The sequence below is a fragment of the Cheilinus undulatus genome, linkage group 1 (genome assembly GCF_018320785.1).
Source record: "Cheilinus undulatus linkage group 1, ASM1832078v1, whole genome shotgun sequence".
NCBI lineage: Eukaryota > Metazoa > Chordata > Actinopteri > Labriformes > Labridae > Cheilinus > Cheilinus undulatus.
Window position 1 is genome coordinate 52442027 of NC_054865.1, and position 13422 is coordinate 52455448.

Here is a 13422-nt window from a genome sequence, read left to right on the forward strand (position 1 = left end):
ACAAAGAAATGGCGTCCAAGTTTGTAATTTTATAATCATATTACCTGAGCTTCCTGCTTTACAAAATCAAAAATATGGTATTTTTGCTTATTTTAAGCCTCTTCTGTAAGTTTCCTGGTAACACAGGTTTATGTTGTCATGTGAACATTTACATAGGGGCTGGCGATGAGCAGCATGGCACCTGTACTGACTCATTAAACTTTATCTCCATACAATCTTGGCCTGTGTTGAATCATGGAAATGAGGCCAGGAGGATGGAAATGAGAAGGCACCTCTGACAATCAAACTCAATCACATGTTGCCTCGAGGCACAATTTATGCAAACTACAGAGCAGTACAGAGGAGGCACGTTTGTTTTTTTTAGCTTTTCCTGTCAACTCCACACACTTCAGCACACTTTGGCTACAGATAGCTCATGTCCTTTATCATTATTATGGAAACCATGAATACTATCTACAAGGTCTTTTGATCCTCTTAACAGGTTTGAATTTGTTCAGCTGTCAGCTTCTTTACTTGTCTATTTATTGGACATTCATAAGGGATCAATAACATCATGATAAATCTTAGACCTTTTAAAGTATAGGTATATTTAAATAAAATGTTTTTAAAAAATAGGGCTGAAACAGTCATTTTTATAACTTTTCTTTCATTTTGCCACTGCTTATCAAATGCCAGACAACTGATAAAAACCCCTGATCCTATTCTCCCAGAGTCAAAGGTAATGAGCGACTTCTATTCAAACATCAGCTAATCCAAAAGCCTACACCATTTTACCAAATACATCCCAGCTCATTTGTAAGACTTTCTTGATTATCAGAATGGTTTAAGAAGATCACGAGTTTACCGTTACTCTCAGAACTCAAATATAGTCTTGTATTGATCAGGATGTCAGGATGTCTGCTCATAGTCTGTGCTTCTACAGTAGCCAGCAGATATCAGTATGACTTATTAACAAAGACTTCCTCTCAAAGAGGAAAACAAATATCCTTCACCAGGTTGTGACCTGCAGTCGCATGCATATATCTGTTTTGTTTTGTTTGTTTTTTTAAGATTTGTCTTCAGCCTTTTTTTGCCTTTATTGGATAGAGGAGGACAGTGGATAGACGCAGAAACAGGGACAAAGTGGGGGAGAGACATGCGGCAGGCTGGATTCAAACCCAGGCTGCCTGCATACATGGTGCATGCCTTAACCACTCGACTACCGGTGCACCCCGCATCTATCTGTTTTAAGAGATTTTGAAACAGCTTTTCATGGAAAGTATTTACAGATGTGTTCTGGTAATTTCTTTTACATTGCAAAAACGTGATTGTTAAATAGTTTTTGCAGTACAAAAACTTATCTGACACCAAAAACGGACTCCCCTGATTCTAGATTAACTAGCTGTCTAATACAGTGGTTCCCAACCTTTTTTCCATTGAGCCCCCCTTTCACATATCTAAGAAGAGCTTTGCCCCCCCACACGACCCACACAAAAAACACTGTGACCTATTGCTGTCAAAAATACACATCAATTTGTATTGTTTTCATCATATAAAGCCAAACAAAACAGCCAAAAACACAAGTGTTTGGCTTTAATTCTTTTGTGCATAATGAACAATTATTTAAGAAATCCTTCCCCAACACTACTTTTCTGTGATGATTAAATGCTGTTAAATTATTAAGCTAACTAGCCACTAGAGTAACATTTATCAAACAGCATCTCTTCACAAATATGAAGCAGATAGCTCTGATAGTTCTGTTTTCAAAATTTCTGAAACAGATCTTAGATATGGTAAACAATGTATGAGATGTACAAACTATAGTTAAGATAAAGGTCCCTTTATCAGCTGACCATCTTAGTCATACTCTCTGCTGCTGCCACAGTCAGCAGATCGCAGTAGACACTGCAGTTATGACAGCCACACAAGATGGCAGCACCCACAATTTAGCTGCAAGTTTCCTCTATAGTGAATATTTTCTTGACTAAACAGTTTTTTTTAGCATGATTAAAAAATTACAATGGGGAGAAATTTCCTCCTTTCATATCAGCTGACCTGGATCAGGTCCTCCAGGTTGTCCTCTAAGGCTAAACTAATTATCTCGATTTGGCCTCAGTCACCTCACCCTGGTAGGAGACAGTGATGCAGCCAGGGACTTTAATATACCGAGCATACTTTATCACTTATCAAAACACAGTCCATCGTACCAGTGTGTGCGTGGTCGTCTAGACTCATATCTGATCTAGCTGCTGTATGAAGCAGCAGAGTCTCATGCTCTGTGAATATCTCTGAGACTTTAATGACACCAGACGCACCGGCTCATTCACACTGTGGGGACATGAAGATTGATCACCTGCCAGGTCTTTGCCCTGATGATTAAAGCTTTTTATCCGTGCGTCTGTGTATGTGTGCTCTGTCTGGCCCTGCCCACCCTTTATGACGGCAGGGTCACTGTGGAGAGTCTCACTGAGCTGGTTGGGGGAATACAAAGAAAAGGAAACAGGAAGTAATTACCTTGAAAACTGCGGGTTGTGCTCTTGGCTCATTTACCTTAATCGAATCTCGATATCTGGCTCTCATTAGACTTGACCCCCAACCACTGAGACCAGCTAACTGGTGACAAACCTCTGCTACTGAGGGCTAATCAAAGAGTCACGTATTTATCTGGGTCCAGGCTGCCTACAGAGAAACAGCTTAGCTTTAAGTGGTTAAATAAAACCATGTGAAAAGAAAAAAAAAAAACTAACACAAGCACACCAACCTGGGTGGGTTCAGTGTGTATTTAGAACTATAGCTCCATTAAAATGTCAATTAGTGATTTAGAAGTGAAGTTTAAAAAGTAGGATTGCTGCAGATACTCTTAGTTCACGCAAATGAGAAAAAGGCGCTTTGAGTTTATTTGTGGAGAGGAAACCACAAATAAAGAGCTAGTAGTTTTCCTGGAACCTGCTGAGAAATATGGTGATACTGGAGGTACATTTTTTAGATTAAAAGCTGCTAAGGGGAAATACACATTCACATCGGATTCTGAATTTCAAACTGGAGATTAAATTAGGTATTAACCTAAACCAGGGCTGTCCAATTTGGGGCCCGCAGGCGAGCGGTTATTTTTGGCCCGCTGCCTATGTTCAAATTTTGGATTATTTAAAAAAAATATTATTATCCCTCTGCCAGCAGTCTAAATATTTCTTTCAATATTTATTTATTGTTGCACTTCCTCTCCTGACCACAAATTATCATTGTGTTACATTGGGGGTAGGGTGGCGCTGTTGATCTCCCGTCAGCTTAGATCTGACAGCTCATGACCAGAGAGTAAGCCAGTGAGAAGACGCTGGGGTCAAGCTGGAGTCATGGCAGAGACAGAGCGTGGGAGGCAGTGGCACACGGACAAGAGAAAATTTAAAAATAGTTGGGAACATGAGTTTTTTTTTCACTGTAATTGATTTCAAGGCAGTATGCCTAATATGTAAGCAGAAAGTCGCTGTTTTACAAGAGTATAATCTTTTTCGCCACTACAAAACACAGCATTCCCATCAGTTCTCAAAATATACCGGAGAGGAGCGAAAGGTGAAGGCTGGAGACTTAATATTAAAGCTAACCTCCCAATAACGCACCCTACTCCAGCCGTCAACTGTGCAAGAAAATGTCACTCGTGCAAGTTATCGGATTAGCTCCATCATTGTCAGAAGTGGATGACTTTTGCAGTGGGTGATTTTGTGAAACAGTGTCTGACAGTTGCGGCTGACACGGTGTGTCCAAATCAGACGCGGACTTTTTCTCAGATTAGCTTGTCACGGAACACGGTCGCCTGCCACGTTGAGGATATGGCCAAAGATGTTCGGGGCCAAATTGTTCAGAGAGCAGGTCGGTTTTCTGCCTTCTCCATCGTGTGTGATGAAAGCACGGACATATCGGACTCGGCCCAGCTACTAGTCTTCCTGCGAGGCGTTAATAAGGACTTTGAAGTGTGTCAGGAGCTAGCGGGCCTTGAGACACTGAAAGGGACAACAAAAGGCATGGATGTTTTTATGGCAATGCAGCGAGTTATGGATAAAAACAGCTTGAAGTGGGAAAACCTATCTGGCATCACGACTGACAGAGCCCCAGCTATGGTCGGTAAAAGAACAGGCCTCACTGTACCTGTGTCAGACAAAGTCCGCGAGTTTGGTGGGTCAGTTTTAAAATACCATTGTATTTTACACCAAGAACAGCTGTGTGCCAAATCCCTTGGCCTGAAAAACGTGATGCAAGATGTCATTGCCATCGTCAATAATATTCACTCAAAGGCGCTCTCACATCGGCAGTTCAAAGCTCTTCTGGATGAGATGGATGCACAGTACGGAGATGTGCTGTACCACCAGGAGGTCAGGTGGCTGAGCAGGGGGAAAGTTTTACGGCGTTTCTTTGAACTGCGCAAGGAGATCAGGGCATTTCAAGCTACGGAGAAAAACAACATTCAAGTGCCTTCGGACAAACACTGGATTTACGACCTGGCTTTTCTTGTGGACATCACAGAGCTGCTGAACATCCTGATTCTTCAGCTTCAAGGGAAGGACCAGATCATCACCCAGCTGTATGATCACGTCAGAGCCTTCAAGCAAAAACTCCTGTTGCTCAGCAGACATCTCTCAACAGGTGAGGTCTGATTTCAATTTTGTAAATTAACACAAAACAATTAATTAGGCTTATCATTGATCCTAACCATGTCAGTGAAAATTAGGTTGCTGCATTGAATGGAGCACCACAAATTTCTGCATCTTAAATTGTTCTTTTTGTCTTTGTGTGTCTACATTCAGGAAATTTGGCACATTTTCCCAGCCTCAAAGAAGTTGGGTTGATGGAGGAAAACACACAAAAATACCTCGACATTCTCAGCGATCTTGTGGTGGAGTTTGATAATCGCTTCAAAGATTTTCAGGGAAATGCAACAGCATTTGAGCTGTTTGCGCAGCCCTTTTCTGTACATGTGGATGCAGTCAGTGAGGAACTTCAAATGGAACTGCTGGAACTTCAGTCTGATTCAGACCTCCGTAGCAAGTTCAGAGGGCTTCCCTTACAGGACTTTTACAGATGTGTTCCTGCACACAGGTATGCCAAGATCCGCAAACATGCACAGGTGATGCTGTCCCTGTTTGGAAGCACATAAGTCTGTGAGCAGGATTTCAGCCTGTTGAATCTCAATAAGTGTAAATTGAGGAAGTCACTGACTCTCACCTGCACAACATTCTCACTTTGTCAGTAAGTCAGCTGGAGCTAGAGCTGGAGATATTGAGAGACTTTTAAAGACAAAGGACAGGCTCTATGTCTCCCACTGACAGGCCTTCTGCATGTAATATGCACTGAGGATTGTATGCCTAAAAATGATTGCTCCAGGCAGTGATGGATGTAGCATTTTTGTACCATACGGTAATTTTGTGTTATATGTTACTCATTGCACTCAATGTCTTTCTATGAAAACAGTATTGTTCCACATCTTTTTCAAGCACTGAAGAATGTATAGGCCTAGGCCTTAAATGTCTGTCACTTTGGAGCATGTTCTGCTCTGCATGGTTAATTTTTCAACTTAAATTAATGTAAACACAGTACAGTGATTTATAAGAGAAAAACTTCTAAAGCTGGTGTCCAATTATATTACTATTCCTGATATTAAAAGGATTGTTCAAGGCAGTGGAAAATGTAGTATTTTGGTTTCATAGAGGCATGTTGTGTCCCATGTTGTTGAATTTATATTGCACCAAATGTCTTTGAAAACACAGGCCTAGCATTTGTGTCATATTTCATGCTGTGAAACAATAAAAATTTGTGTTATTTATTTTAAAAATTACTTTGTATACTTTTTATTTTGCACTATTATGCTGTATAGGTGTATTAAATTTCATGCACTGCAACATTAATGTTTAGTTTTGGCCCGCGACCTTGAACCCTGATTCATTTTTAACCCTTTACTGAAAAGAATTTGGGCACCCCTGACCTACACAAACTACAAAAATGTCAACAGACCAGAGGCCAATAGTTGTGAATCAGAGGTGGACAGACAATAGGAATGTTATACTCAAGTATAAGTACAGTTACTTTAGTGAAAATTTACTTAGGTAAAAGAACCGGTCTATAAATTGACTCAAATAAAGTAAAAAGTATTTAATTTAAAGTTTACTTCAGGTACTGAGTAACTAGTAGTTAACTGATGTTGACTGAGAGATGTTATAGATGTTTACACCACACTTGTTTAGCATAGCTTTGTATTGATGTTCTGATGATCGCTAACGAGGCTGTACATTAATAAAAACTGAATTTACTAATGCGATTGAAGTATGTAGATAAAAATATGTAATTCAAATTGATTAATGCATCATCTAATTTCATCCAAATCTTAAGGAAACCGGGCGTTTTCTGTTAGAGCCCCTCGGCTTTGGAAAGACCTGCCAAAAGAGATATGCAAATTCTGTATCACCTTTTAAATCACTCCTTAAAACTCACTTTTAGAGACGTGCTTTCATGTGATGTCTCCTTTAACTATTTATCTATTTTTATCACTCTTTTATTCATTTTGCTGTTACTCTACTATATATATATTTATTTTTATCTGTCATTAATCCTCTTATCATTGTTTCATCTCTCATGATGTGATGATTTCTTGTTGTGTTTTATGTTGTTATATCAAGTTAAGTAAGACCTGTCCTGTTAAAGTCTGTCCTGTAATAGAAATGCTCTTTTACTCCTATTGTGACAGTCTGCAAAGAGACATAAAAAAAGACGAAAAACATTCGATTTTAAATCAAAGATGGATTCTTTTTTCAAATACACAGGCTCAGTGTGAAAAATTCAAGCAAAAAGTGCAATTTTAACAGTAAAACCAACCGTATTTGCTCATTTTGAGCAATAGACTGCACTGTAACAACTTGCTGGCAAACAATGAGCTCTGTAGCGCACCAAATAAAAATGTGACCCTTTTTATAGATCATATTAAAATTGATTCTCCTCATTAACCTACAGGTTTATGGAGTGGTTCCCTGAAACAATTCTAGCAAAGTGACATTCTTCTCTTCTAAATTATGGACACATGTGGCATCACTGTATTTCTCAGCAGGATCCCAGCTAACATTCAGCTCTTTATTTGCAATTTCTTCTTTACAAATTATACTAATAGCAGTACAAGTACAGTATGACTGAAGCTGAAAAGTTATGTATAAATGATGAAACATCAGTATTTTATAATACATCAGTCATTAATGTCAGCTTTTAAGCAACAACCTGATAAATGTTTGATTTCAACCTCACAGGTCTGAGTGTTTGCAGCATACTTCGGTCTTATTTGGCCAAAAACACGGAATTATTTTTATTCATCTAAAAAAGAACCGAATGATTAATAAAGAAACATACTACACACACTGAAACATATTGAGGCATTCATACATGTAAATATGAATGTTTTGGAATGAGTACACTGGGAGTTTTTCTGTGCAGCTGATATCCTTTATCCTCTGCTGCTTACAAATGTTCACTACCTGCTACGTCCACACTGCTGTAATCTCTGCGGCAGGCACACTGCTTGTCCTAACTTTACTGCTCTTAAATCCTGCAGCTCCTAGGTCGGAGGTTTGGGTAAGTCTGTTGGCTGGAAGCTTTTATCTAATTAAAGTGCAGCCAAAGTGAAATCTGAGCAACACTACGATCTGATCTCAGCCCGGACTGTGTTACTTTATATCAGATGTTCTTTGACTCCGTCTGAGAGCAGAAAATCAGAGCATAGCAGCTGCTGCTGCTGCTAAGAGCTGCACACAGAGTGCTGACAAGTCACGGTTAACCAACAATCAGTGAAACTACACCACTGAACACCATATTGACAGCACATCGCAAACATCATGAACTCAAATAAAAACATAATAAACCTCTGAAGACAGGGGCCAGACTGCATGAGAGAGGAGGACATGACATGGAGTCAGTAGTTTGTATTTATTTTGAACATTCAAAATGCCACAGTGAAGATGGTTTCCAGTTTATATGATCCCATCGTACTCTTATGTCCTTTCACCATTATTTTTCTCTTAAATCTATTGCTCTTTTCCAGGTTATTCTTGAAATGCAAGTCTTCAATCTGAAGCCCATAAAGGTGAAACAAACCCCTGAGCGTACAGTGGCGAGCTCTAGAAAACAAATGTCTTTATTAGAGTGCCAGTCCTTCTCTATAAATGCAGTTTTGCCCCTGGCTTCAGGTTAAATGAAGGAAGAAAAGGGGGTATACACACAGTGAGAGGCAGATTGGGAAGTCCACGTACCCCGATGATTGCATTTAGCTCAGTCATTGTCACCTGCTTTGCCCGTTCAACAGCCTGAGCCACCTGCTGTTGATGCTGCAGGACACAGAAACACACCGATTACATTACTGTATAAATAATGAACATTACAAAAGACTGAAATAAAAGGAGATTGTCCTAGAGCATCCAGTATACGATAGTAGAGGTAAAATGGTTTACAGAGGTCACAGTTCGGTTCAGGTTTGACTCAGTAGGGGGAAAGGCAACAGAAATTTCCAGATTTATAATTCTAGGTTCCCTCATGTATGATTATTACTGACAGTAGTGCACATTTTTCAGGTGTGCTGAGCTGATTTTAAACAGCTGAACTATTAAAAAGCAGAATAAAAAAATTGCAGGGAAGACCTGTTAAATAAAAACTGAATTATGGATGATATTAACGCAACAATTTGTGGGGAAAGATGATTAAAATCATACAAGGTTTGCCAAAAACAAAGATTGTATCAGACCATGTCTTAGTCAAAGTCTAAAATTTAAGCCCTCTCTTTAGTAAAAATCTGGCTTTTTATGGCCTTAAATTTCAAATGTGCAATTGAAGACTACTTAAGACTTTTAAATGATCTGCTGGAACCCTGAGCATATGTAAATACAGGATGAGATGCTGTGATGGAGAGAACATCTCTACTCCTGCATAGCTATGTGTAGCCTTTAAAATCAATTAGCATCAGTCATTTCCTCAAGCCTTATCACTCTGCTGCTCATGTTACCAAATGCAGCTTTTCTTCTTCATATGTTTTGTTGTGCCTGCTTCTTCCTTGTCGGATTTGTTTAGTAGCAATTAAACAGTGACAAGTGTTATTTCCATCAAGACTAGCAGGTAAATACTGCCATGTGTGACTGCCTTTTTTCTCCATTCAGGCGTATTTGTCTTGTGACTGTGCACTGAAGCATGACCCCCAAACCGTGATGTTGGGGGGTATAACTAACCCATGATGAGTCAATGTAAAAACTTTTATTAGAAACAACTGACTAATAAAGTGTCTGAGGCATCGTTTTTACCATGTTTGATTTTCGCACTAAGTGGAAAATTACAGAGAATACATGTGGTACAGGACACAGACACCTTGTTCTTAGTTTCTCATTTGATCAGGTTAGTCACAGGCGTCTTTGTGGGATCAATAAACATTTTGTCTGATGTACTTTTCTTTTTCTAAGTTCTTCAGAACTCTGAGCTCTAATGTTTTGCACTTAATTTGGCTGTTTCTTAAATAACAAGTGGAGAAGGAACTGTGACAGCACTTCTTAGTGACTCAGATCCAAAATTAGCAAATTACTAACTTTTCCCTGATGATGGTTACAGCTAAAAATTCGATCTTCGTTATGCAATGGATGCATGTTTTGTACTACAATAAGATGCCCTCTCATTCCTTAATTCTGCACAGTAGCAGTTGTCATGGTGTATTGCACAGTTACCGACACAAAGAATGAAATGAACCTCATTCTAAAAAAAAGCTGCAGGATGAAATGACACTCACCTCTTGTGACAAGAACGGCATGATCTGAGCCAGAATCGCATTGAGACGTTTGGCAATTTCAGTCTGTGAAGGAGAGAGAGGAAATGTTACAACCACAGTATTTCAGTACACTTTCTGCAACAGGCACTATGACAATGAAGTAGTTTAACTACCTGTGTAACACATGGGTAAATGTCTGCAGCATCCTTCTGGACAGATCATGTTTTTCTTAGCTAAATTGGAGCCGCCTTTAAACAAATTTACCTCCCTCTTTCTCCTGCCTCCATTAGACTCAGGCCTTATTTCATTAGCAGTTTGAAATATGCTAATACCATCTGGCTGTAGAGACCATAATGAGGTCCATACTTCATAATTACAGCCCATAGAGAGGGGGTGGTGCATGCTGAGGCAGACAGGTTAACTCTCTGGCCGTATCTATCAGAGGCATCTCTGTATCGACCCTGGAATATTAGCTGGGACAGTAAGATGATACAGCAGGCTGGACGAACATAGAGCACTTTACAGCGCTGCATTCAGACAAATGGATCCGCTGTGCTGTCCGTCTACCCTACTTGAACGTCCCAAGACATTTGGCCCAAACCCATTTCCTTTTTTAAAGTCTGTATTTTGTACAGAGAGGAGCAGAAGGAGGAGAAAAGCACAAAAGTAGAGAGCAGAATAAAGTAGAAAGGGTGGAGCGTGTGGGGGGGGTGACTGGGGAAGTGAAACACTGATTTGACACTAAGGTAATGTAGTTTGACTGAACCAGAGGAGGTGAACTAATTGATTCTGAGAGATTAAGGGTGGAAGCCCAGCAGGTGTGGGTGGGGGGAGGTGGGGGTGGGTTGAGGTCCTCCCGCCGTTTTATACGCTGCTGCATTCCACTCATTTTCTCCTTTAACCTTTTTTGACTGTGAAAGGAGGGAGGAGAGGGAGTGGAAAAGGGGGACAGGAGGTGCCGGTAGCCTTTTGCACAGCTCTCTGTGTAACTCTTTTCTTCTTAGTGGAGGGGACACAGGAAAAGAAGGAGAGAAGAGGAGGGGGGCGGACCTTTACTGGCCTGTCAGGAATTATCTCACAACCCCCTGTCTGACCTTAGACGCACTGTGCATTCTCTCTCCATCCAGCCTCACCCCTCTCCTCCTCCAAAGGCTTCTTCACACCCCTCCCTGCTAATCTCCACTCCTCTCCTCTGTGCCCTCCCTCCTCTTCTCTCATCTTCCCCCTCTTCTGTTGCTGGGGAAACGCTATCTGGCACGGCTGATCGTTATGTAAATTGGGCTGGGGCCCTGACCAGAACAGCCTGTAAAATCATATTAGGCGCAGCAAAGAGGCAGGTCATTAAATTGAATTTTCGGCCTGTCGATCTGATCGGCACGGGAAATTAATGAGGGATAACTGGGAGCGGGGAGACGTGGAGGGGCCGCTCTGGTGGGGGGGCTGAGAGAAAGCGAAGGAGGGAGCTCTGTTGAGACTCATAAACCATCATCATTAGCGGGGGCTGGATACAATGACACACAGTAGGATTAGAGTGTTTCAGTATCACACCACTTCTCTGGAAATGGCTGCGAGGCGAGCAACATGGGGCTTGTAGGACACAGCAGTGCACTGATACACTCTGCTATTAGAGCAACAACATCACAAGCCCTTACCACAAACCGATTCACAAAGAAAGGCATCCATTTGTTCACAGAGAATCACCACTTCAGAGACACCATCTTAAGCCAAAAATATTCACTGAATTCAAACACACTGTGGTTTTTGTGTTGAGTTGGTATGATAAAAACACAGAGGTGTCTCAGCAGCTCAGTCTGACAGGTGAGCTCCATCAGATACCTTCAGTGCTGAGATCAAGCTGAGTTCAAGTTAACGGTTCCCAAACACTTGGCCTTCCCTTAAATCTGAGTTAATGTATTTTATGAGCTGGAAATAAAACAATGGAGCAGACTTCCTTTGCAGTCAGTTTTGTTTTTCTAGTTGTGGCCTGATCCATAAATCTACAATCGTATCTTAACTGCAGCTGGGGTTATGTCAGGGCAAATATGACTCACATATCAAGCTGAGACACAAACTACAGGAACAATACAGGATTAAAATGACACTGCTTTATCTTATCTTTCTGTGATAAATTGCTCTTTTTTATTTTAAAAAGGAAACTTTACCAGATAAATGTAGCATCTTTATGCACATTAATAAAATCTTCAATCTACATTTACATATTTTCCAGCCCTATGACACACACACAAGAGGAGGATAGTGGCAAAGTGGAAAGAGCAGGAGTGACACATTTGGTATTAAACTTTACAAATAAACTTGTTGCTTGTTATTGCGTTCTTTAAATGTCTTCAGGTGCTCCTGATAATGTCAAAGTTGTTTTAAGGCTACATGATCAGTCCTGTGTCACCTCTGGTCAAATGAGAGCTCATTGTGGACTCTGACAGGTGTGGCGGTGCACACCTACAGCTTAAAAAAAACACTTCATGGCATGTCAGTGTCGTTCATGGACCATTTGTGTGGACATAGCATTATCAAACACTGGGAAAAGATGCTGCTGATAGTAGGAATGCACTGTAATTGAGCACTTGTTTCAATCATCATACTGATCTGTCTGTGACAGCAGCAGCATCATCTCTACCCTGAATAGACACACAAAGCCTAGTTCTGATTAAAGATTTGAGATGAAGCAAGTTGAAACTCACAACTATTTCTGAAGACAGATCTGGAATATTCTAAAAACCTGTCAGTTCACACCACTGCGACCTGAAAGAGATGATGCGTCGTTTTCAAAGTGACGGGTGTCACACTCTAAAGTGATCTATTTTTTAATTTAAAGCGTAAAAAAACATTAGTTTTCAAAGACTTATTTTGGGGCTTTTTTGCCTTTATTAGAGAGAGATAGGACAGTTGATAGAGCCAGGCACAGGGAACGAGACAGTGGGACTGATATGCGGGGAAAGGGCCACAGGCTGGACTTGAACCAGGCTGCCTGCATGCATGGGGTGCAACCTAACCACAGGTCAAGTCTCTTTCACCATAATAATGTGCAACATCAGGCTGTCTGAGTCCTGCTCATCACTAATTTCTTTATTATTACCATCGTAATTTGGCAGTGAAATTTCAACTTTGCTAGCAGCCCTGCGACTGACTGGAGGCCAGTCCAAGGATCCCAATAACAGCTGGGATATTCTCCAGCCCCCTGCGACCCCAAACAGGATAAGCAGTGTAGAAAGTGAACAGATGGATGCATTGCTAGCTCAGTCCTTAAAATTAAGATCTCTTCTAAGATTGACACATTTTCCATGGACACATTTAACAACTACAGCCTTAAATTTTGCATATTTTAGTGAGTATGGTGTAGTGGTTCTGCTTACACGCAAGCTGACCTTTCCACATGAAAGGCAATAAAAAAAGGTAGATGTAATCATTTACAAAATTCACAGCATGACTTTATCTACCAAAATAATCCACTTCTTCTAAAACAGTCTCATTGTGTCACAAATCTTTGGTCTGAACTGAGATCAAGGACACCAAGACTCGATGCTCAGTTCTCTGAATACTGATGGTAATAACAAACTTTTACTGGAAACCATTCTGGTTTTCATTAAACATCAAAGAAACAAAAACATGATGTGGTCCAAGTTATGTGATCGACGACACATCCTACGATGTAACTA

General features: G+C 40.5%; 1 protein-coding gene across 5 annotated transcripts in view; it reads right to left on the bottom strand.

Annotated features, from left to right (window-relative positions):
- The window catches only part of LOC121507822 (transducin-like enhancer protein 3-B), a 50261-nt gene that overhangs the window by 24680 nt on the left and 12159 nt on the right, over positions 1-13422 (bottom strand). For 3 of the 5 annotated variants that reach the window (XM_041784171.1, XM_041784187.1, XM_041784164.1), the window contains exons 6-7: positions 9770-9832; positions 8226-8330 (exon numbers count right to left, since the gene is read on the bottom strand). In XM_041784171.1, coding sequence (XP_041640105.1) covers positions 8226-8330; positions 9770-9832 — 168 coding nt within the window. The remainder of the gene's footprint in view (positions 1-8225; positions 8331-9769; positions 9833-13422) is intronic. The other 2 variants (XM_041784196.1, XM_041784180.1) reach the window with 1 other exon arrangement.